Source organism: Staurois parvus, unplaced genomic scaffold (genome assembly GCF_062004578.1).
Source record: "Staurois parvus isolate SC_StPar_1 unplaced genomic scaffold, SC_StPar_1.0 ptg000106l, whole genome shotgun sequence".
In the NCBI taxonomy this organism is placed as follows: Eukaryota; Metazoa; Chordata; class Amphibia; order Anura; family Ranidae; genus Staurois; species Staurois parvus.
Genome location: NW_028317902.1, coordinates 2,824,036 through 2,850,788, shown reverse-complemented (window position 1 = coordinate 2,850,788; position 26,753 = coordinate 2,824,036). Strand labels below are relative to the sequence as shown.

At 41.7% G+C, this 26,753-nt stretch overlaps 1 protein-coding gene across 1 annotated transcript in view; it reads left to right on the top strand.

The window, feature by feature from the left end:
• Nucleotides 1–26,753, top strand: part of LHX4 (LIM homeobox 4) — a 102,159-nt gene that overhangs the window by 31,461 nt on the left and 43,945 nt on the right. Inside the window, exon 2 of the mRNA XM_089671483.1 lies at nt 15,957–16,128. Within this exon, the coding sequence (XP_089527609.1) occupies nt 15,957–16,128 (172 nt within the window). The remainder of the gene's footprint in view (nt 1–15,956; nt 16,129–26,753) is intronic.

The window sequence follows — 26,753 nt, the reverse complement described above, 5'->3', positions numbered from 1 at the left end:
AGCTATGTAAACCCATGACAAGGCATGTATCTGCACCTACAAGATTCTGCAGTACAGCTAACAAAACAGCTGGTGACCACGTTTTGGACAAAACACTGATGAAGAATACTTCTATCACTTAGCTGTGTATCGTGTTTTACAAATGTCGTGGTCTGCGTGGGTGGAATGGTTGCATCTTTATTCATATCACTTGTATTATTGTGTTTTTCTTAAAGTTCTAGGTTCCAGTATGCAATAATGAAAGGTGTGCTCCATTATTCTTTGCTCTGTATGTTGTCAGTAATCCCTGATTCTGAGCCTTTGAAAATGCAAACTGAGCATTCCCAGGTTTTAAGCAGCTGCATAGGACAGAGTCATACAACAAGAGGTTGCTGTCCTGCCTTGTGCACTGCGGAAGCTGTTGACTATGGCTGTGATGGTGTGGTATTTCTAACTTCTACAAGCACAGTGGTGATGTTATCGGGATACCCTTAGCAGGTCACTGATAGATTTCACTTGTTGCCTGGATCTGCTCTTTCATTTGTATTGCTGTATATATTGTATGATGAATAAATGGGAGTCTGGTGCTTTTAAATGACAAATAAGCTTTTTAGAACAGTGTACACAGACAGGTTTTCATGTCAGACTCCCCAGTATTGGCTGTATCTTGGATCTAACTCTGGCGACTGTTGGACTTTAGACTGTCATCCAATCCAGTCATTGTCTGCATTTGGCAAGGATCATCTCAGGTCTATGGCCAGATTAATAGTATACACAGACACTCATTTCTGTTGATATCTCAGCTCTGTTGTTCCTGTTGCTGGATTAACTCCTAAATGTAAGAGATAGAAACATGTAAAACCAATGCTGTAATTTCTGCAGTCCAGGTTCCAGGTTTGGAAATCAATGACTTTGAAAATGTGTTAACAGGTAACTTTATTGTTGTCTGTATCAACCAATCAATCTTTTTCTTCATGTCTTTATCTAATTAGGCAGTTACAAATCATAAGCTGGATGTCATAGTACAATATATATAATACATAATATGTTGCTGTAGTAAAGCATAGCTGCATAAATTATATAAAGAAGACAATGTGAAATCTCAGGGGCTGACAACTTGCAAATACAGTGGGGCAAAAAAGGTATTTAGTCAGCCACCAATTTTGCAAGTTCTCCCACTTAAAAAGATAAGAGAGGCCTGTAATTGGCATCATAGGTAGACCTCAACTATGAGAGACAAAATGAGAAAAAAAATCCAGACAATCACATTGGCTGATTTGGAAAGAATTTATTTGCAAATTATGGTGGAAAATAAGTATTTGGTCACCTACAAACAAGCAAGATTTCTGGCTCTCACAGACCTGTACCTTCTTCTTTAAGAGGCTCCTCCGTCCTGCACTCATTACCTGTATCAATGGCACCTATTTGAACTTGTTATCAGTATAAAAGACACCTGTCCACAACCTCAAACAGTCACACTCCAAACTCCACTATGGTGAAGACCAAAGAGCTTCAAAGGACACCAGAAACAAAATTGTAGACCTGCACCAGGCTGGGAAGACTGAATCTGCAATAGGCAAGCAGCTTGGTGTGAACAAATCAACTGTGGGAGCAATAATTAGAAAATGGAAGACATACAAGACCACTGATAATCTCCCTCGATCTGGGGCTCCACGCAAGATCTCACCCCGTGGGGTCAAAATGATCACAAGAACGGTGAGCAAAAATCCCAGGACCACACGGGGGGACCTAGTGAATGACCTGCAGAGAGCTGGGACCAACGTAAAAAAGGCTACCATCAGTAACACACTACGCCGCCAGAGACTCAGATCCTGCAGTGCCAGACGTGTCCCCCTGCTTAAGCCAGTACATGTCTGGGCCCGTTTGAAGTTTGCTAGAGAGCATTTGGATGATCCAGAAGAGGATTGGGAGAATGTCATATGGTCAGATGAAACCAAAATAGAACTGTTTGGTAGAAACACAACTTGTCGTGTTTGGAGGAGAGAGAATGCTGAGTTGTATCCAAAGAACACCATACCTACTGTGAAGCATGGGGGTGGCAACATCATGCTTTGGGGCTGTTTCTCCACAAAGGGACCAGGACGACTGATCCATGTACAGGACAGAATGAATGGGGCCATGTATCGTGAGATTTTGAGTACAAACCTCCTTCCATCAGCAAGGGCATTGAAGAGGAAACGTGGCTGGGTCTTCCAACATGACAATGATCCCAAACATACCACCCAGGCAACAAAGGAGTGGCTTCGTAAGAAGCATTTCAAGGTCCTGGAGTGGCCTAGCCAGTCTCCAGATCTCAACCCCATAGAAAACCTTTGGAGGGAGTTGAAAGTCCGTGTTGCCCAGCGACAGCCCCAAAACATCACTGCTCTAGAGGAGATCTGCATGGAGGAATGGGCCAACATACCAGCAACAGTGTGTGCCAACCTTGTGAAGACTTACAGGAAACGTTTAACCTCTGTCATTGCCAACAAAGGATATATAACAAATTATAGAGATGAACTTTTGATATTGACCAAATACTTATTTTTCACCATAATTTGCAAATAAATTCTTTCCAAATCAGCCAATGTGATTGTCTGGATTTTTTTTCTCATTTTGTCTCTCATAGTTGAGGTCTACCTATGATGCCAATTACAGGCCTCTCTCATCTTTTTAAGTGGGAGAACTTGCACAATTGGTGGCTGACTAAATACTTTTTTGCCCCACTGTACATCTGAAGGGAAAGCATTCCAAATAATACTTTGAACTTTGAGACCCAAACCCAATAAAAATGTAACATATTAGTGCAAATATATTTTATTTTTATAAAAACAGAAACAAGTGATAATTACTGCAGTAAATCGTTAGAGGGCATGTTGGTAAAGTGAACATGTGACCAGGCTATGGACAATAAAGTACAGTACTTACATATTCTAAAAAAACACTAAACTTTAAAACAAACTGTCACTGACCTGTGCAGCTGCAAACACTGTGGTGTAATTCCTCAATGTTCACAGCAGAAGCATTGACAAGTACTCAATATATTGCTCTACCACCATTTTAGGGCACATTAGAGATTAGAAGGGCTGGAAAGTGTGTTGATTCACTGCTGGAAGGGGGAACAATATAGCTAATGAGGAAAAAAAATTAAAGTGCTTCCAGATGTAAATTCTAAAGATGGATTACACCACAATACTTGCAGTTACAAAGGTTATTGCAGACTTACTTTAAAGTTTATTTACTCCTTATTAAATGAATGTAAAATTAACTTTAAAGTGCCACTTCACCTGAAAAGGAAATCTCTGCTTTATCTCCTCCTCCACCCATCCTCTCCCAATTCTGGAGTGTTTTTTTTTTGTGGAGGAGCGGGCACCTATCTTTGGGAGGTACACACTCCAACTTTGGCTTGGATCATCTAAGTAATCAGAACGGGAGTTCACCCCCTCCCTCACTGCCAGCAACCTCCTGGAACAAATCATAGGTCCCAGGAGGCTGCAGGACCAATCACAAAGCATAGTGGGACTCGCTGCGACTTCACAGCTGGCTACCCACAGTAATACATGGTGTCACCATGGACCCAAAGAGCAGCGAAAAACTGGCCTGGGTGAGGACAGTACTGGATCCCTGTCTTTTTATTAAAAGTAAGCAGCTACAGTATTTGTAGTTGATGATTTTTTTTAATATACATACTAAAGATCCTCTTCAAGGTTTAATTTTGCAACACCCCTCAAATGCATGTGACTGCCTCAACTTAGTAATTTGCAGCTCATGATCAATGTACCCAAGTTGGAAGATTCTATATTCACCACCAAACAATATCCACAACAGAGGTTCCTTCTGATGTACGTATTCCCTTGTTTTTATGTTGTGCTGTTCTGTCCAGAGAATTGTCGGCAGTATTCTTGAATGCTAATAGCAGGGGGTATGGTGTTTGCTAGACAACACAATTAGTTTGACATTGTACACAATGATAAATGGGAAAGAGATTGTACTGGTTAGAATCTTTAAAACAGGACATTCTGAAATACTTGAGCATTTTCTATAGGACAAGCTGGCATGGCACTCTTTTCTTGGGGGACGTTTGAAGTTTGCAGTCAAACTTTCATTATGTTCAAATGTTTGACTGTGAACTGAACACGGAGATGTTCAACCCACCATTACTGGTCAGATGTTTTCAATGTAATTTTCATGCTTATTCCAGCTCATTGATTCACAAAGTACTGATGCCAGAGGCAGCAAGGCAAAAAGCATTCTTATGGGATCTCTGATGGCAGCCCTATATTTCGATCAGTACTAGTATCCTTTAAATAGTAAAAGTAGAGAATTGTAACTGGGAATGCAAGTACATGAATAGGAGCCCTATGCTTCTAATCCCTGAAATGTACTGCGCATGCACGCACACTCCAGACATTTTAGGATGGATAACATTTCAGTTCAGCCAAATGGAGTTGTAGAGTCATCATGCAACATGGCTTGACTCTATAAAGTGCATATACAGAGGCAAGTAGGACAAGGAACCCTTTTGCAGCACAAGCATAGCTGGTAGTAGGGCTCAGTCTAGACTTGTGAATTTTTGGTACAGTTAAATACATGTGAATCTGCATACAAAATGTATGATGGAGCAACTTGTGTGTTGAATCTGTATTGTAAAGTAACCCAAAGTGACACTATTCTTGGCTTTATTTTCCTACTTGTTAATAGTGCTACAGCTTCATTTCATAATATACCCAGTGTCATGATGACAAAACCCATAATTGTGACATAATAGCTACAACTTGTCATATTTTATAAAGCCAAAATACCATGGGGCACTTTTGTTGCACATGGCCCCTTCAGAAATTAAAGTGGACCTGTGCTTTGCCCATTCTTAATTTTTAGCTCTACTCTCTTCTTATTATTCCCACCTAATTTTACTGTGATGACAGAGTTGTTGCAGAACACTGCATCGCAATGACATACATAGGGGTATGTGTTAGAAATGCAATAACCACATACATCTCCCCCTATGTTATCTTATTCAGGGCTGTGTCAGGGATCCAGAGTTTTGAAGTGTTATCAGTGATGCCATGCAATTAATGAGGCTATGCTATTAAAGCCATGTTGTGCCAGAGCAATAACCTGCTACACAGTGATGCCATGATACTCTGGTAATATCTGACTATATTCAGTGCTACTATGTTACCTAAGTCATGCTATGTCAACTGAAGCAATGTAGAAAGAAGACGTTCTGTGCATCATTATGTGAACAGCCTTCTGCAGCAGCGAACAGGATATGTACATATGGTTTCCAATCTGGCCACTAACATGGACAGCCACTTGTAATCATTTTTAAGGAAGGAATTGAGTTAAGGAATTGAAAGCTTTGTAGATTTCATTTTGGCAAATGCTCAGATATTGCTTGGTGCCATGGAAGAATTATACACCCAGAGAACTCTTGATCTCTCTGTAAGTACTCTGTAGACTGTTCTCCCCATAATTCTCTTAAAATATTAGATTGGAATTAGAGTTGGAATTTTAGATTTACACCTAAATTTACATTTGGATAAAAGTTGGCCATGCCTGTGTAATGTGCGTAAACAGCCTCTTCTAATCTCTATTTGGAGCTTGTGTGTTAGGGTGAAAAAACAAAAGTACAACTTGGAGACGGGGATAGATTGTTGTCATCCTATAAAAGGAAGTGGCGTAACAAATACCCATTCGGCAGAACACCAAGGAAACCCATAGGCTGGACTCAGTAAAAGTAGGTTGCATGACAAAAAGTACAACTTGGAGATGGGGATAGACTGTTATCATCCTATAAAAGGAAGTGGCGTAACAAATACCCATGTGGCAGAACACCAAGTAAACCCATAGGCTGGGCTCAATGGAAGTAGGTTGCATGACAATGGCCATCATTCATTCTGGAAGACAAGAGATGGCTGGGACTGGGAATAGTGCAACAAAACTGCTATTTTTATTTTTGCAACTGCTGGAAAACAGATTTAAAAAAAAATGAAAACAAAATGGAGTTCTGCTTAAAAGTGTTAACGTTTATAGTATACGAGTTTATAGTGATTGGGTTTACATTATACCCACTGAATATGGAAATATTGTTAGGAATTGAGTCTGGCAGAACAGTTTCTATTTTCTGGCCTGTTGCATTACGACGAACTTAAATGTGACAGAGATATGTAATAGAAAAGACATTCTACTATATTCCGCTTGTTGTGTTATCTTATTATCCTTCTACTTTTATTATGGAATTATGAAATAATTTTTTTCTACTGTATCAGAAACATTACTTTATCTCCCTATAAAAGTATTAATTGTTATTTGTAGTGCTTATTTTAGTTGTTGTTACAGCCATTTAATGAACTTCTTCATCTACAGTAATTGTTTGTCTTTTTAAGGGTCTAGCATGTACAGGTATGCTTCTATCCTCTTGGCTAACAAACTCTTTGGGCTTGAGCAAGTAAAAAAAAAAATTCATGATGTAGTCAATGGGGATGAGACATAAAAGGTACAGGCACAGAGAGGAGGAGATAGTTGGGGGGACCTCAGACATAGTGGATTTATACATCAGTAGAAGTAATGTAAAGCAAGACATCACAGTTAGTTAGGAATGTAATGAAAACCAGTGAATAAGATGCCTTTTGGCAACAGATATAGACAATAGGAAAGAGAAATGCTTATTTTTCTCCCCTTTGTCCTTATTGGGAGTTGCATTGAAGGTGCATGCAAGCATAGGCAGGGGCGGACTGACCATTTGGAAACTCGGACACTGCCCGAGGGCCCGGGGTCAATAGGGGGCCCCATGAGATGCCCCTGGTACCTTTTTCATAGGCTTTTTTGAGTTTGGGCAAGGACGCAGGGGCCCCATGATCCCCTATTGCCCGGGGGCCCCATGAGTTGTCAGTCCGCCCCTGAGCATAGGTATTTTGTGGCGCCTGCAGATCGTAGAGTTGCAGACTAGAATTGTATGTGGATAGAAGCCCTTTAAGTTGGGATCCCACTTTAGGTTACTTGACAATTCTCCTCTATCATTCACTAGTGTTGTTTTAAAGGTACAAAATAATTGGATGGAGCACTTGGCGGTTGGTGGGCAGCAGACATGTAGAAGGAAGTTTTCCCAAGGTGGACCAGTAGATAGGGTCATGTAAGTTCTTCCAGTGTAGTGTATGTCTCCCTCCAGAAAGAGGGGGGAACATAAGGACTGTTCACTTAGGAGATGGGACTAAACTAAAGCCCAGCAATAAAGAACAAACTATGACTTAGTGCACAAGTGTGGCCATGGGTCTCTCTTGTAGGACTGGATGTTTGCGACTTTTACTGAAGTGTATGTGCCTTCAGTTGTGCCTGTAGTGGCGACTATGTATATGATGTTGAAGACAAATTAATCTGTTCCGGAGGTCAGAAAAAAGTAAAGAAAAAGTATTTTATCTGTTCAAAACTCTTTATAAAGTGCACTTTAAAGGCATAGTACTGTACAGGGACATGATAAAAATTTGTAAATGCATTAAAAACCAATTCATCCGTTTGTATTGCAAACAAAATTAGTAACCTGAGGCATTATTTTCAATGGATTTTTATCGTAAATCGAAAATTACGTTAACCGAGGCGTTTGTAAACCAAGGTATGCCTGTACTCATACTGGCCTAGAGTGTTCGCTTGGTAGTAGGATGTATCCTGGTCTTGGATGAGCCTAGAGCTCCTAAGGGAATGGTGACTTGCTATTCCACCGTGACGATGTTTTGCTGTTCTGCCCTTAGAGATGTGGGTAGTCTGAAGAGCTCTATGTAAAAAGATTGCAGTTATACCACACTGTCTGCCCTAAACCAAAGATAAATGAGTTAAATGTGGTCCTACTTTGTTACACTATCACACAATTTGTCTTTGTTGAATTAGATGCTCTTTGAAATTACTGTTATAGAACTGAGCAATTACCTGCTTCTCCTTTTACTGTCCAATCACAGGATTGTGGTAGGGACCTGTAGGTGAAAATGAAACTGCAGCAGAGAAAGATCAGGTCTTCTACCCTGTTAAACATGTCAGTGCCATGGAGCAGAACTGCGTAAATGTAATGACTGAATAGAGAGAAATACAAATCCCATATATGTGTTTAATCTGTGTATTTAGGCATTTGTCTGGAGTTCAGCTTTGATTTTAAACCTCTATTGAATCTGTGTTTTACCCATGGAGGGTAAAGTAACAGGTTTACCTCATTTGTACATAGCAGTGCTTCTTGGCTCATATTCTGGTGGGAAATCTGCCTGGGGTTTGTACATTCTCCCTGTGCTTATTTGGGTTTCCTCCAGGTTCTCTGATTTCCTCCCACATTCCAAAGGCAGGCTGGTAGGATAATTGGCTCTTTTCTAAATTGGCTCATGTGTGTGTGTTTGGGTATGTGTGTGTGTGTGTGTGTGCGCACGCTTATGTATGCACATGCGGTAGGGACCTTATATTGTAAGCTACTTGCAGGCAGGGACTGATATGAATGTACAGTATGTAAAGTGCTGCATATATTATTGGTACTATACCTGTACCTGTAATAATAACTGCTGCCCCCTGTAGCTTCACATACTACCTTCCTTTATTCTCCAGCCACTCCATTAGGTTGCTGGGGCAAAGAGAGCAAGCCCTTTGTAAGTCCTGACTTGGCCTTTACACAAGGATGAGAACTGTCCTCTCTACATGCCCCCATTTCAAGGTTCCTGGGTGGGCTTTCATCAAGCACCAGCATTGTCATGTGAGAAGTATTGATGTTAGTCATGTGTCTCCCTTACCCAGAATTACTGGGTATTTCTCTTCACTCATGGTAGCCGAACGTAGTGGAGGGAATGAAGGAAACCTGTAGCCAGGGTAGAAATTAAATGAACCTGTGGATTTGACTGGCACGGGCAAAGCTTAGGTTTACTTTACGCAAAGGGCAAAGTTTGAGCTGTGAAAGTCTTCTTAAGGTTATAGGGAGTTTATTATCCACAGAAATGTTTTATCATTTTGGAAACTCTAGAACCAGATGCTGAATCTCTATTGCTATAGAAAAAAGGTGAACAAGACTAGTACCACACATGTGCCCTTAACACATGTCTAACAAGTCAGCTAGAGAATTGCAATGGGTCCCAGTGCTCCTGCAACAAGTTCAAGGACAAGCATATGTCTTACCACCTGTTCTTAATGAGACATTCTTCTGTGACTAACTTCAAAGTTATTTTGCCTATTCTTCTTCTGTAGGTCACAGGAGTGCAGTTCGCTCTGCACTCCTATCTCCCTTATTCAGCCAACAGCAGGCTAAAGTCCACTGTTGGCTGACATCACTCATCTGGTCCAGGCTCTAAAAAGACCCAGACAATATGGTCGGTATCCACCCAGAAGCCTGGACCAGCACCTGGCTTAGCCTCTCAGCAAACAAAAGAGAACCTGAGCCAGCTGCTCCCTCCCCGTCCACATTCCACTGCTCCAGTGAGTGCTGGAGGGGCAGACCAGAGAGCCGGTGACTGACAGTCATGGTTCTCTGCTCAGAGCAGAGGGGAGAACTGAGCAATCTGCGATGTTTGATCACTCAGTTCTCACTGCACAGCTTTCAGGGGACTGATGCAGGATCAGATCGATGCTGCTTGCACCTAGGTGAGTATATTATTTTTTTAAGTCCATACTTCTCCTTAAAATGCTTTGCGAAAGCTTGGTGTTCACACTGGTGTACAACCTGAAGCCAATGTGAACTAGATCAAAGTACATCTTCTTTAATTAGGAAGTAGGAAATGTGTATTTTTGTCCTCTTCTGGAGAATTCCCCTAACTTCCTGTTCAGTAGACAAAGCAGAAAGTTAATAGACATTTCTCCAAAGTGAGCTGACATCCCCTCTTATACTGTTGTCACCAGAAGAAGTGTCCATATTGGAAGATTTCCCTTCTATTCTTGTTTCAGTTGAGCAGTCGATGGTGAGGCGAGTTGCCCCAAACTTCTTATTGAAAAAATACACAGCTGTAACATTTTGTGAGCACTACTCTGAGGGAGATAAGGCCCAGGACTTTCTATCCCTTTCGAATTTTTATGGCTCTCTATGGGTGGAATCTCTGGAGGGCTGCTTTCGACTCTCCACAAAGTTTGAGACAATGAAAGGCCTTATAGACCTTATAGAGTGAGATGGAATGTTCTCAGGAACACTTCATTCAACGTATACCTCTACCATGTGCTCGGAACCTAAAGAACTTAACTATAAACTAGTAACAAGATGGTATAGGGTCCTCAGAACATTGGCATTAATGTATCCTTCCATTTCAGATAGATGTCCATTTCAGATACATTAATGCCAATTAATGTCAGCTCACTTTGGAGAAATTTCTATTAACTTTCTACTTTGTCTACTGAACAGGAAATTAAGGGAATTCTCCACAAGTGGACAAAAATCTGTCTGAAATGGAAGGATACATTAATGCCAATGTTCCAACATCTATCTGAAATGGAAGGATACATTAATGCCAATGTTCCAACAAATATCTGAAATGGAATGATACATTAATGCCAATGTTCTGAGGACCCTATACCAGTGTTTTTCAACCTTTTTTGTGCAAAGGCACACTTTTTTCATGAAAAAAATCACGAGGCACACCACCATTAGAAAATGTTAAAAAAAATTACCTCTGTGCCTATATTGACTATATATAAAGTAATTCTCTTGAATAGTAATCAAACACAAAGAAATTATTTTATAATTATTTCATCCCCCCATATAGTATTTCATCCCTCATACAGTAATTCATCCCTCATATAGTAATTCATCCCCCATATAGTATTTCATCCCTCATATAGTATTTCATCCCCCCATATAGTATTTCATCCCTCATATAGTAATTCATCCCCCATATAGTATTTCATCCCCCCATATAGTATTTCATCCCTCATAAAGTAATTCATCCCTCATATAGTATTTCATCCCCCACAGTACTATTCCCCCCCCCCCCTTCTAGTAAGCCAAGTCCCCCGTGTCAATTCACTTACCTTTTGCGTTCCTCTCGCTGTCTTCCCGCGCCGTTCGGGTCTTCAGGGCGGACTGTGAGAGGAGCCTAGCTCCCCTCCCCTCACGTTCGGCACGCTGCCCCGCCTACACACATCCTGACAGCCACATCCGCAAGCCGGATTAAAAGGTCCGCGCGGACTTTTGGGGCTGCCAACCGAGAGGAGGCAGGGGAGCGGCCGACCGAGAGGAGGGAGGGGAGCAGGCGCCCGGCACACAGAAGAGCCGCATTAGACTGGGTAAAGAGCCGCATGTGGCTCGCGAGCCGCGGCTTGCCGACCACTGAATCATTAGATTCTAATGATTGGTCTATTTGTGAGCCGAAGCCACATGTTACAGATGAAATTGGAATTTTTCCCACGGCACACCAGACAATATCTCACGGCACACTAGTGTGCCGCGGCACAGTGGTTGAAAAACGCTGCCCTATACCATCTTGTTACTAGTTTATAGTTAGGTTCTTTGGGTTCTGAGCACATGGTAGAGGTATACATTAAATTAAGTGTTTCTGAGAACAGGGGTTGGAGGAGTTGTGGTTCACAGGGTTCTCAACTACACATATGGTGGGATTGTTCCAAAATCAGTCTGTTCTTGATTGAGATCAGGAAACCGATTTCTAAAATCACTACTGTCCCAATTAAGGAAGACCCAAATTTTTGTCTGCCACACACTTTTCCTCTGTCTATTAAGAAATATAAGAAGAGTGTGTTCCCTCACCTACCACTACTGAACATGGCTAAAGGTCTGTTCCCTTTGTTCTGGAAGCAATTCAAGATCCTCAATTCCGAGGATTGGATTAAAAGGTTAACTCTATTATGGAATCTGACTAATGGGTACACACTTGTTGAGATGTATGACACATTTATAAAACATGGGCAACCTGGATGCAAGCCAAGAACAATCTTAATATTTATGTTCAGTAGGTGAATGTTGCCTCTGTATTAGTGAGTGAAGTCAGTCTGGAGGCTTACCCCTCCATGAAGTTTTCACGTTTGTTTGTTTTATACCTTATCCTTGTTTTCACTTCTCCATCCCCACCTTCCTTTTTCATTCCTTACTCCCCTTCCCCACTCTGGTTTTTCATTACCGTATATACTCGAGTTTAAGCCGACCCGAATATAAGCCGAGGTACCTAATTTTACCACAAAAAACTGGGAAAAACTATTGACTCGAGTATAAGCCGAGGGTATCAGTGGGAGGAATAGTGCCCCATCATTGGTGTCAGTGGGAGGAATAGTGCCCCATCATTGGTGTCAGTGGGAGGAATAGTGCCCCATCATTGGTGTCAGTGGAATGAATAGTGCCCCATCATTGGTATCAGTGGGAGGAATAGTGCCCCATCATTGGTATCAGTGGGAGGAATAGTGCCCCATCATTGGTGTCAGTGGGAGGAATAGTGCCCCATCATTGGTATCAGTGGGAGGAATAGTGCCCTATCATTGGTGTCAGTGGGAGGAATAGTGCCCCATCATTGGTATCAGTGGGAGGAATAGTGCCCCATCATTGGTGTCAGTGGGAGGAATAGTGCCCCATCATTGGTATCAGTGGGAGGAATAGTGCCCCATCATTGGTGTCAGTGGGGAGGAATAGTGCCCCATCATTGGTGTCAGTGGGAGGAATAGTGCCCCATCGTTGGTGTCAGTGGGAGGAATAATGCCCCATCATTAGTATCAGTGGGAGGAATAGTGCCCCATTGTTGGTGTCAGTGGGAGGAATAATGCCCCATCATTAGTATCAGTGGTAGGAATAGTGCCCCATCATTGGTGTCAGTGGGAGGAATAGTGCCCCATCGTTGGTGTCAGTGGGAGGAATAGTGCCCCATCGTTGGTGTCAGTGGGAGGAATAATGCCCCATCATTAGTATCAGTGACACCAATGATGCGGCACTATTCCTCCCACTGACACCAATGACACTTGCTGACCCCTGTTGCAGTATGGTGCTGCTGCAGCCAGCATATGTGGTTGCAGCAGCACCTCTGCACTGCACACTTACCGGCTTTTCCCTCACTCGATTTTCGCGGGTCCGCTCGGCTCCGCCTCCTCGCCCGTGATTGGCCGCCTGTGTACCTTTCCTGAGCTACAGTTCTGGCGGCCAATCACCGGTGAGGAGGCGGAGCTGAGCGGCAGGAGTGAGGGAGTGGCCGGAGTGACGGAAGGAGCAGCGCTTCCTGGATGGATCATCGTGGGAGCCAGGTAAGAGACAGCAGCCCTCTGCCCACCCCTGTACGCGCCCCCCTTGACGGAGCCTCGCGCCCCACTATTTGAGAAGCACTGGCTTTAGAAGCAGCGCCCCCTGCTAGACATCTGCAGATGTTGACTCGAGTATAAGCCGAGGGGGCCGTTTTTCAGCACAAAAAATGTGCTGAAAAACTCGGCTTATACTCGAGTATATACGGTACATTCTGAGACAGACGGTTGTACTTTCTGACATAACAGACATTTATTTGATATTCATCATGAAAAAGTTTGAGCTTTCCTATAATGATATCCAATAACATTCTGCATGGATGCTCCTTTGTACCCTGTAATATGGAACTCTATCTGCATTTTCTTCACTACAGACTGTCTATCTTTATGAAACCATTGTTTTTTTATGCTTTTTTTGCATTTGTTCATTTTCTTTGTAAACATGCAAATAAAAGATTCTAAAAAAGAAATCAAGGAAAACCCAAAAGGGTTTTCAACACTTGCAGTATCCAGAACTAAAGCTGGCCATACACGTTTAGGTTTTCTTGTTAGCTCCACAGGATGAACCAGAGAAAACTGCACAAATCCTCCATCCACATTAAATAGGGTGGATGACTGAATCTCCAGCTACTGACTATTGTATTCTGAATGCTGGCATCTGCAGCTGTTAGAATGCCCAAAAAAGTGACTGAAGCTTTGTCAAGCCAGGTGGTGTCAGCAGGGCCATCCATGACCCAAATTTCAACTATTTTACAGACATCATCTATAGTTAGAGCTGTGTATGGCCAACTTACGTTCTGTCAAGATAAACACTAAAATGATGGTCAAACACAGCCAGATTTAGTATTAGATTTGATCTGTCTGATCTACCCAATTTACCAAGCAGTGTGTGTTCAGTTCTATTTTATAGCCTGGCTATAATTTGAATGGACTGTTGTTCTGGACAGGGGCGGACTGACAACTCATGGGGCCCCCGGGCAATAGGGGATCATGGGGCCCCTGTGTCCTTGCCCAAACTCAAAAAAGCCTATGAAAAAGGTACAAGGGGCATCTCATGGGGCCCCCTACTGACCCTGGGCCCTTGGGCAGTGCCCGAGTTTTCAAATGGTCAGTCCGCCCCTGGTTCTGGAAGATTACATCGGAAACAAAATCTGATTCTGTGTGTGTGTCTAGTTTAGGTTATGCAGGTTCCACTGCTAAATATACCCATATGGAAGAAAAATATATTTGAAATATATTTTAAAAATATTCTTCCCAAATATATTGCCATATATTTGAAATGCTACAATTTTGGCCATATTCAATATATTTCAAAATATATGTCAATAAAAAAATTTGAAGAATATATTTTAAAAAATATATATTTTTAAAAAGTAATTTTAACATATATTTTTTACATATATTTGTAAATGCATTCCAAAAGTGTAGATTTGTACATACAGTATACAGTATCTTTGAAATGTATTTTCAAAAATATTTTTCATATATAATCTGTAATAAAAATGTATTTCAACATGCAGTATATATATATATATATATATATATATATATATATATACACTGAATATGGCCAAAATTGTAGCATTTCAAATATATGGCAATATATTTGGGAAGAATATTTTTAAAATATATTTCAAATATATTTTTCTTCCATGTGGGTAGTGCATGACTTACTTTTAACCACTTGCCGTCCGCCTGCTGTTTATAAACGGCAGGACGGTTGCACTCCAGGGGCGGGTTGCTGTTCATAAACAGCACCCACCCTTTCTAGCTGTGCGCGCAGCACCACGATCCGGTGCCCGCTGTGAAACACACACAGTGAAACACCGATCGTCGGACGGGACCTCTGTATGAGGTCCCGATCATGTGATCGCTGATTGGCCAATCAGTGATCACATGCAAAGTAGTAAGCAAGATGTCACTTGTGACATCATTGCTTACTACGTGTGAAATCTGTGAATGATCACAGAGGTCACATGGTACAAGGCTATTCACAACAGCCTTGTACCATGTGACAAGCTGTGACCAATCACAGCTCACTCAGTAGTTCTCAATGGCTGCAAGAATACAGACAGAGAGAGAGAGAAATGATTGCTTTTACATCCTATATGGGTGTAAAAGCAATCACTGTAAGAAAAAAAAAAAATCTTCATCACCACCACAAGTAGTACAGTGTTACCATGGTGACACTGTACTGCTAGGGTGACAGTATGGGAACCCCCCCCCCCCATAAATAATAATATAAAAAAAAATAAAAATGTAAAAGAAATGTTTAAAAATTATAGTTTTTGGTTATAAACTAATCTGGCTTATTTTTTTTTACTAAAAAGATAAAGGAATACATTTCGGCCAATATTTATGATGAGAGATTATTTATTTGCTAAATTTTATAAGAAAAACACTTTCAAAATTTTGGGACATTTTCATTTACATAGCAAAAAAAATAAAAATCCCAGCGGTGAATAAATACCACCAAAATAAATCTTTATCTGTCTCAAAAAAATTGTAAAAATTTAATATGGGTACAGTGTTGCATGACTGCGCAATTATCATTCAAAGTGTGATAGCGCTGAAAGCTGAAAATTGCCCTGGACAGGAAGGGGGTAAAAGTGTCCTGACAGGAAGTGGTTAACCAGCCATGAAAATTGTGAAAGTCATGGGTGTCAGTAATCAAAAGGATTACCACAACTCCCCACCACTGTGTAAAGCAGGAGGGAAATGATGAGTGCTATAATACTAATGCTACCACAAACCTACTGTTAGTGATAATAATTTACATATGCTTTGTCTTTCCACAGAGATCCCACGCTGCTCTGGATGTAATGAACACATTTTGGATAAATTCATCCTAAAGGTTCTGGATCGTCACTGGCATAGTGCATGCCTCAAGTGCTGTGAGTGCCAGGTGCCCTTAGCTGAGCGCTGCTTCTCTCGGGCTGGGAATGTATACTGCAAAGATGACTTCTTCAAGTGAGTCCACCTGCCTTTTTACCTTTCCAAATCTTTAATACTAGTAATGGCCGCGATCAGCAACTTATAGCGGGACTGTGGTGGATATTCTGACAATGGGGGGAACTGACTTGGTGTCACTGACATCCCCAGTGACCCCAATACACAAAAAAAGCACTGACACTGTACTAATGGCACTGGGCAGGAAGGGGTTAACATAATGGCCAATCAAAGGGTTAACTGTGTGCAGGGAGTGTTTTACTAGGGGGCGGGTTGTGTGTGCTTCACTGTAATCACACTGCTCTGGATGGCTGTGCTGACAGGGAGAACTGTTAGTAAAAGAAACAGTCCTCCTCCCCGTTGGAGATGCTCGGTAATCACCAGGTGCTGGTGGGTAATCACCGGCCGGGACCCAGTGATTGACAGCCGCAGCCGTGAATGGCGACGCGGGTAGGGCGCATGCATGGCTCGCTCATGCCCCCTACCCGGAGATGCAAAATCACGTATACATACGTGATTTTGTGCACCTCTGCCGCCCTGTAGCAGTATATCTGCTCCAGGGCGACAGGAAAGCGGTTAATACTGTTGTTTCATTCTGTTCACTCATCTACAGATCAAAGGGATAATCCTAAATTTGCAAATGATGTCAGTTAAACATTTTTGTTTAATAAAATGTTCCTCTATTTAACCCCTTGTTAACACTTAGCTCATTCTAATCAGCCCTAATTAACTCCTTATTCTCCTTCTCTATTCAACATTTATTTTTCTGCTGATTTTTTTTTTCTATTGTATTACCTATTAATATTTTAACTTTTTTTTGTTTTGTTTGCTAATATTTCTACACATTTAATACATATTTACACAGTTCCCATTTGAAAAAGTGCATAAATTAAAAAAACCCACTTTGTTTCATTTGTGAATAACTTTGCAATACTTTGTACCAGAATCATAATTTTAGTATAATTTTTAACAGGACAAATTACAGAATAAAATGTGCACTTTTATGTGCAGTAACACTATTTTTAAACTAAAAAAATGTATTTTTAAACACTGCTCAAAAAAGAAAAATTGTGTTTTGTTTAGTTTTGCATTTTATTGTATAAGGATTTCTAAAAAAAATAAATAATTGTTGCAAGACAATATCATGAAAAGAAAGCATTGTTTGTCCATAAAAAATATATATGTATTATCTTGTTATCTTAAGTAATGATAAAAGTTCTTGTGAGCACATAGGAGAGGCAAAGTAGTTTAAGTGAGCCTTTCAGTAATATTAAGGCTGGCTTCACAATATTTTGTGGTAGTGATGTATAGAAAAAAAATGCTTTTTTTTTTATCTTGTGTTACTGTAATGCACATTGACTCTCAGCACTTAGATTAGTAGGGTGTCATTCATTTAGACTAGCACCCCAATTCACTAGAACAGTAGGTGGTGACACCAGAGCAGGGGCAGACTGACCATTTGGAAACTCGGGCACTGCCTGAGAGCCCAGGGTCAGTAGGGGGCCCCATGAGATGCCCATGGTACCTTTTTTCATAGGCTTTTTTGAGTTTTGGCAAGGACACAGGGGCCCCATGATCCCCTAGTGCCCGGGGGTCCCATGAGTTGTCAGTCCGTCCCTGCACCAGAGGCATAACTAAGGCCCTGGTGCAAGAAATCGGGGCTCTTCCCTTCAAGCCTGGGGCCCTTTACTTCCATTGTGGGCCCTTTATTACAATCTCACAGCAGAACCCTTTCATATGTTCTGCAGGAGGCCCCTTTCCTGCTCTCTTGGGGCCTCCCTACAGTGGCGGAAAACCAGGGCCCGGTCGCAAGTGCAACTTTTGTGACTCTGGTAGTTCTGCCACTGGTGTCAGTAGGACTATGAATGGTGTCAGTTAGTAGAGCAGTGGACGGTATCAGTATGGCGGTGGACTTTGCCAGTAATGCAGTGGATGTGGTCAGTAGGGCAGTGGATGGAGTCAGTATGGCAGTGGACCTTGTCAGTAGGGCAGTGGATGGGGTCAGAAGGGCAGTGGATGGAGTCAGTATGGCAGTGGACCTTGTCAGCAGGGCAGTGGATGGGGTCAGTAGGGAAGTGGATGGGGTCAGTAGAGCAGTGGATGGGGTCAGTAGTTTTTTTAATTTTTATTTTATTCTTTAATTATTTTATTTATGTATTTATTTATTTATTTTACAACTTTATTTGTAATATTTTTTTATTTTTTTTAGAAGCCCCATTGGGGGCTTTGGTGAAATATCAAGTGTCTAAAGAGACTTCTGATGTTTCACCTTTAAAACATCCATCTATGCAGCCACACATAATGAATAGACAGGATTAGTTCTGTACAGAGCTTCCTGTTCATACACAAACAGAAGCATAGTAAACAGTTCACTATGCCTCAGTTATGAATGGACACAGAAGAGATGCCAATCACTCACTGTGTTCATTCAGAAATGGAAGGGGCTAGTAAATGACATATTTATTGTCTCTTCCCCTGATCTCCATTCTGAAAGCATCCCCCACAGCAACCGGCGGGAGAGGAGGGAATCTGGCAGCACTGGGGGGTGAGGAGGGGCAGGGGAGCACACAAGGGGACCTAGGGGTAACAGAAAATAAGTAACCTGGACAGGAAGGGGGGGTGGCAAATAGAGGAACTTTGCTCTCCATTTTGCTTCTGCAGCTACTGAAATGCCAGCAGGAGGGAGAGGAGGAGAAGCTGGCTTACAGTGGCTGCAAGAGGAAAATGGAGTGCATCAGTTCCTCTATTTGCCACCCCCGCTGTCCCTCCTATCCAAGTGTAAAACCAAATATGACAGGGGAGCCGCATGGGTCCCCTGAAACATGGAGTCGGGTTGCAATTGCAACCCCTATAATTATGCCTCTGTGCAACATGCTAGCAGTACAGAATACCACAGTGAACATGTAGGTGGTTTCCTGAGAGCAAGGAACAGCCCAGTCACCACCCACAGCTCTGACTACATTGCATTTGCCAAGAATCATGAAAAATATTGTTCCCACTAGATCCACTGGGGGGGGGGGGGGCTTTAATGACATATGGTACATCAAAGATCCCTCCTCCAGTCTGCTGGACTTTGATGAATGAACGGGGAGCTTACAGTGATGTCACATCAACTTAAAAAAATATCCTGGGAATGCTGTAATTTATATTATTTTTATTTTGCTGTAATGTTTATATTATTTGAACATTCTGAAAAGAAGTTTAAAATTAAAATTTGTGACCATTCTGGAATTCAGCTTTAAGCCCTTCCACTATTCCACTGTTTCAAAATGTGCCTTTATTGAGGCATTCTCATAAGACAAGAAAATGGCAGTTGGCGGGGAAATTACAAAATAAAGCTAATTTCAGAGAGGTGCAAATAGGAGAGCGTTCTGGCCAACAAAAATCAACAGAAAGTATCTTGTGGTATCTGTTTTCAACAGACAGTTTCACTTTAATTTTGACCACTCAGTAAATTTAATGACCAAAACTTGTTTTTGAGAGGGAGAAATTCTTCCTGGGAATAGAAAATGTTCCAGTATCAATGGGAGTAAACAGTGCCCCATTTTTGGTGCTAATGATAGGAACTGTGCCCCTTCGTTGTGTCATTGGGGAATCGTGCTCCATCATTGGTTTCATTGGGAGGAATTGTGTCCCATCATTGGTGTTATTGGGCCCAATTGTTGGTGTCATTGGGCAGAACTGTGCCCCATCATTGGTGTGATTGGGAGGAATTGTGCCCCACCATTGGTGTCATTGGGAGGAATTGGGCCTCACCATTTGTGTCATTGGGAGGAATTGTGCCCCTTCATTGGTGTCAGTTGGGGGGAATTATGCCCCAGTTTTGGTGTCAGTGGATGAAATACTGCTCCGAGGGCCAGATAAAAACAAGATAAAGACCCCCTGGGCCACAGTTCGGAAACCACTGCTCTAAAAGAACAGAACTTTTCTCATAATTACTAAAATACTGTATATACAGTACCTGGTAAAGACAAGACATTTCTAGAAAATAGCAAATTGACATTTATTACCCAGATATCACATTTCAACAGTTTTTACTAATACTGTTAAAGAGGCCAGTTCACTTGAACCTGATAATTCAGTTATCCACTCGATGACTGAACTGTTTCACCCCCTTCTAGTCCAGGTAATTTTTCAGCACTGTCACACTCTGAATGACTATTATGCAGTCATGCAACATTGTACTTAAATTCAGTTTATATCATATTTTTTAGACAGATAGAGTTTTCTTTTTGTGGTTTTTAATCACCACTAGGTTTTTTCTTTTAACCATAAAAAGGAAAAAAACTTACATTTTTGGGAAAAAACATATTTTTTTCTGTTTCTGTTATAAAAGTTTGCAAAATAAATAATCTTTCTTCAAAAATTTGCATCAAAATATATTCTGCTACATTTCTTTGGTAAAAACAAAACAAAACAAATAAAACCCCAAAAAAACAAATATATGTACAGTATATTGTTTAGTTTTTGTGAAAGTTATAGAGTCTACAGACACATGCACGTGAAAAGGGGGAGGAAGACATGACCATTATCATACACACTATGGGATTCATTTATTATAAGTGCAGAGTGCAAAATATGGTAGTGCTGTGTATGGCAGCCAATCAGCTTCTAGCTTCACCTTGTTCAGTTAGTCTTTGATAATCAAATTGGAAGATGATTGGTTTCTATGCAGAGCTGCACCAGATTTTAAACAGTCCAGTTTTAGTAAATAAACCCCCATGTATTTTCTCTCTAAAGCCTAGTCTGGGAGTAGTGACATAATTACACCTATAGAACAATGATTTAGTTGTGTTATTTTGTGTTATTCCTGTGTAATGATGGGGGTAGTATGGGGAGGGGGTCCTGTGTAATTTTGGGGGTAGTATGGGGGAGAGGGTCCTGTGAAATGATGGGGGTAGTGTGGGGGAGTGGGTCCTGTGAAATGATGGGGGTAGTATAGGGGAGAGGGTCCTGTGAAATGGTGGGGGTAGTATGGGGGAGGTCTATGTGTATGTTTGTTTTTTGGGATGTGGGATGCTGAACAAAATTGCATGGGGACCCAAGGAATTGTTTGCCCTGGGCCCAATCAATATTAAAGATGGCCCTGGCCACACACAGAAGGAAACTACTTTCTATGTTACAGTTATAGACTGTAGACGGAACTGCAGGTTTCCTCTTTTCACCCCCAACCTACTGATTGGACAGTGAAAGAGCAGAAGGAAAATAATGAGGTCATCTCTCCAGTCCTATCAGCACATTTGGATACAGCATACCTAAAAGTGGATCTTTAAGCTGGTCATAGATGGATCCAAACTCTGCTGGTTCAGCAGGGACTGGCCAAGTTTCAACCCATCTATGGTCATTCCTGTTTGTGAGAAGTCGATCTAATGATAAACCTCTCATGAACAGGCTTGCTGGAAAATTTTGTTTGATCAGCGATAAAGCGGGTTGGTCAGTGTATTCTGACAGTGGAGAAGTCCCCGCTGTCAGAATGCAATAATGCAGCAGGGGGATTCCTCTATCCACCTCAGTTGTGAGGATGGGAGAGTCCATTCACTTTTTTTTGAACAGCCCACTGACTGATCTCACCATTTTCACCAATATATGCAGAGATTTTGGCTTTATAACACCCATCTTTAAAATGCTGCCCCCACTGCTGCCCCCCCCCTTCCCCCCCCTTCATACAATTAGGCACATATCCCGAATTAAATACCTTTTTTGCTCATTTTTCTATGACATGACCACAACACCCCAGCTCCTGCAGGAGTCTAATACCATTTCAAATTCAGGTACTTACAAAGTACCTTACTTACATAAAAAAAACAAATCATGGTTTATAACTGAATATCGAGCCACATAAATGTGTAACTTTTATATTTGCCTAGAGTCCAGCGTTAATCACAGTGCTAAATCAAAAAGAAAAACTGGTAATCAGCTAGAACAAAGACAGGACAACTTTTTACCATGGGTTCTGAAAATGTCAATTTAGGGAGGCAGGTCCACTTTATGTGTCATTAACTGTAACCCCAATATAATGGTCCAGACTATTAAACTTGGCTTCCATCTCTGAATCCTTCTTGAAATTCTAAGCAGCGTGACTGTGCTAGCTTCCAGCTATCTCTCTTGACTTCCAAGGATAAAGGCTGCATTGCTGGCATTGCATTTTCAAGGCTGTGCTGAATAAGTTCTGTGACTCACAAATATAGTCTATCAGGGTATATAACACAAATATCCGATTTCTACAAGACGGCTATCTGAGGCTCCATGGCAGTGATTGTGGAGGTTAAGGTGACCATTGTGGAGGGAGGGGCGCCAGTGGAGGATGTTTGGTGAAGATTGCATTAAGTATTCTGTGTCATAGGGCACAGCTGGGCTTTAACTGATCTTGTGAACTGTGCCATTCAATGTTCTGTCTTTGTATGTGGGTGAAAGGCTAAAACTCCCACTGGAATGCTTTTTTTTTCTTTAATCCGTAACTTCCATATTAGAGATGAGCAACTGTAGAGTCCAAATTTACTTTTGTTTGGTCTGTTGGGCTTTAGCATATAGCTATATTTTTGGAGTTCTAAAATATCAGGAAACAGACAGCTAGGAGTTTGACATTCCTGTGTTCTTGGCTTCAATAATGTAAAAGCCAGGGGCATGGCTAGACCCTGGAACCCAGGGCATGTGCCCCAGGTCTTCTATGGAGTGCCCCTAGGTCTCCTTTGAGATTTAGAAATGAGATACAGTTTGAATCATTTTATATTGTAACTTTCCAGTCCATCTATTTTTACCACTAAGCAACTCATTCACTCCCTTATTATATCACGCCTTGACTACTGTAACTCCCTCCTCACTGGCCTGCCTCATCGCAGGCTATCCCCACTCCAGTCCATCATGAATGCTGCTGCCAGACTCATCCACCTTACTAACCGCTCTGTATCTGCCACCCCTCTCTGCCAATCCCTCCACTTGCTTCCAATTGCCTAACGGATAAAATTCAAAACACTAACACTGACGTATAAAGCCGTTCATAACACTGCCCCTAATTACATCACCGATCTTGTCTCTAAATACCACCCAAACCATACTCTCCGCTCCTCGCAAGACCTCCTACTCTCTAGCTCCCTTGTCTCCTCATCCCATGCCCGTCTCCAGGATTTCTCAAGGGCTTCACCCATCCTCTGGAACTCCCTAGATAAAGAAAAAACAGGTGGCGCACACACCTAGTGCATTATCCAAGGTTTATTGAAAGAAGTGAAAGGTAAAAACATACTCACAGACAAAGCTTATATCTAAAAAGCATTGCAAAATGACGATGGCCACAACGGCAGGCACAGTGTTCCCACTGTCAGTGCGGTCAAATGACTGACGCGTTTCAGGGACGAATCCCTTTCCTCAGAGCTAATGACGAGCCTGTATGTAGATCAAGCGGTCAATAACCAGGTGCTTGACCTTCATACAGGCTGGTCATTAGCTCTGAGGAAAGGAATTTGTCCCCGAAACACGTCAGCCATTTGCCCGCAATGACAGTGGGAACACCTTGCCTGCCGTTGTGGCCGTTGTCATTATGCAAATCATTTTTAGTTATAAGCTTCGTCTGTGAGTATGTTTTTATCTTTCACTCCTTTCAATAAACCTTGGATAATGCACTAGGTGTGTGTGCCACCTGTTTTTTCTTTATCTAGTGGCTGATCTCCCCGTCTGAGGAGGGCTGCACCCCTGAAGCATTTCCTTTGGTTGTTGCTGTCCTGGTTCCCTTGGCTTCCCCTTTGGCTGTGCATATCCTAAGGCGCTGGAGAGTACATACAATATCCGGTCTGCAACTCCCTACCCCAATCTATCAGGCTATCGCCTATTCTGCTCACTTTTCGGCGCACTCTGAAAACCCATCTCTTCAGGGAAGCCTACCCCAACCCCAGCAAATACTGGAATCCTCTACTCTTCCTACCACTTCATCCCCCACAGCTAATTACCTTTTTTTACCACTATCCCCTCCCTCCTAGATTGTAAGCTCCAAAGAGCAGGGCCCTCTAATCCCTCGTGTATTGAACTGTATTGTTGCTGTATTGTCTCCCTCCATAATGTAAAGCGATGAGCAAACTGTCGGCGCAATATAAGTCCTGTATAATAATAATAATAATGTTGTCATCATAATGTGACACTGTTTTTAGTGCAATTTATTGTAGTTCAGTTAAAAAGATTATATTTAGTTAAATTTGACCCAAGTGGTAATCATGGTATCCTATCAGCACCTCAACATTTTAATTTGTGAGCCCAGAGATAGGTGCTCCTAGTCTATCAGGACCCAAGAAATGCCCCTGTAACAACAATCAGCCTTATATATCATACAGTTGAGGAAAGTAGAAAGATAGCATAAGACTTGTAGGTTCATTTTTCTGGTATTTTTATGTTAAGGTATTAATGTTGGTGTAAAGGATCTGGTTCCTTTGCAGGTGGCTTTTACACCCCAGAGAATCTCCACAGTATCCTTGGCTTGTAGTGTGATGTAAAAAAGTTGAAAATGAAACACCACATCACTGCTAAGTGGTCCAGATACAACTTTATTGCATTTAAGGTCAGGGGTACTATTCAAAAAGTAGCCAACGGGTTTCAGGGGTCTTGGCTACCAAACAAGCTGCTTATTAGGCCATTGCTTTTAAATCACACTGTAAAAAATACCATTGTAGGTCCAGTTTACTTCTGGTTTGTTCACTCTGTTGCTAGTCAAGCCCTGATGAAGGGGGCACTTAGACCCCTGAAACGCGTTGATTAATTTTTGAATTGTATCCCTGACCTTTAATGGAATAGAGTTGTATTTGGACCTCTTAGAAGTGATGTGGTGCTTCATTTTCAACTTTTTTACATCTCACTACAAGCCAAGAAGACTGTGAAGATTCTCTGCGGTGTAAAAATCACCTGCAAAGGAACCAGATAATTTACACCAACATTAATACCTTAACCTAAAAATACCAGAGAAATTAACCTACTAGTCCTGCGCTATCTTTCTACTTTCCTCAACTGTTTGTCCTTAGCAGTGGCGTGGCGCCTCAATTTCAACAATTTATATATCGTATGGTCTGAGTGGAGAACTGCCTGAAATGTCCTCAGCTAGCAATAAAACGCAGTTCTGTGCAGGCAGCTAAAATATGGAGAACAAGAGTTTGAATATCATCAGTTGCTAGTCAAAACTCCTTAAACTGGACCTGATCTCCAAAGTGAAGATTTTCTTAGTTGAAATCCAAAGTCCCCTGCTCCCCCCCCCCCCCCCACACAAACACATACTCACCCTATCCATTACCCTCTGCTTGCCTAGTTTTGGGCTCTAGCTTCCAGAATTCAGTGAAGCTGGGCAGACTGTTAGTTTTTTTCATTCGGCCAGATTCCCCATCCACACACAAGTGAGGTGGATGGAGGAATCCCCCCGCCAGGACAGTGTATTCTGACAGCAGCTCTTGCTGTTAGAATGCACTGTTCAGCAGTTGCTGATCAACAAAAGTTTTACAGGCTTTCCCTTCAACAGAAGTTATTCTTCAGCTTCTGTCGAACAGAGTGCGCAATACACAGATCGACATCCTTCTGGTCCCTGCTGAACTGGCTGAATTTTGATCCATCTATGCTAGCTTTACTGTTTGAGTTGAAATGTCTGTAAAAGATGTGTCAAGCTATTGTATGTTTCAACCAATCTTGTCAGAGCTGTCATTTTGCGTCAGTGGGCTGGAAGAGGAAAGGAAGATCTGATTCCTATGGCTACATAGACATTTTATTTTCAGACACTTAAAATACGCACAATCCTGTCAATTTCATATTCTGCTCAATCTCCTTTTAAATTATGGGGTGGGATCCAACCAGACTGTATACATAACATTTGGCATCCCTGAATGGGCAATATAATTTTGTCTTAATTGGTGTAAATGTTTTGCAGATGGCCTCCAGCCAGATCCAACCTACACTAAGTGAAAGTCTTTGATTAATTGTTTGGAATGCTCAGTTATTTGTTTGCCCTCCTGTGTAATAGGTTAACACTTCTCAAGGGACAGGTCTGCATGGATTTTAAGATTACTCTGGTTATCTCTGTTAAGTGTCCCTGTTAAGTGATTTTTTTTTCTAGGATATTCTCCTGGTTTGGAGAATAATGTCCATATGTCCAGACTTGGAGTACAGTTGACAATCTGTGTTGTACTTTTGGATGTATGGTGTATAAGACCTTTACACAGGGCACCTCTTTTTGCACTATCCCTCTATGTGTGTACTTGCCTCAATCCAGAGAACAAAGTGTCATTTCTGTCTGCTGCTTGGTTTATTTGCAGTCTGCATGGGTCGCATCTGGCAAGTATTCCTGACATCAAGGTGATAGGGGAGGGATTGCCAGCACGCAGCCTGTGATTGACAGCCTCAGCTCTGTTCCTGTGTGCTATATGAAGGGTGGTATATGAAGGGGGTCTGTCCCATCCCTTCCCTCCTCGCCCCCTGCTTTCTGAAATCTTAGACAAGCTGTATAAATTCAGCACTTTGAATGGCGGTAAAGCAGAGAGGGCTGCAGATAAACAGGTACAGCATATTTAGAATTAGTACAGTTGGAAATCTGTGTTGCACTTTTGGATGTATGGTGTATAAGAGCTTTACACAGGGCACCTCTTTTTGCACTATCCCTTTATGTATGTACTTGTCTCAGAGAACAA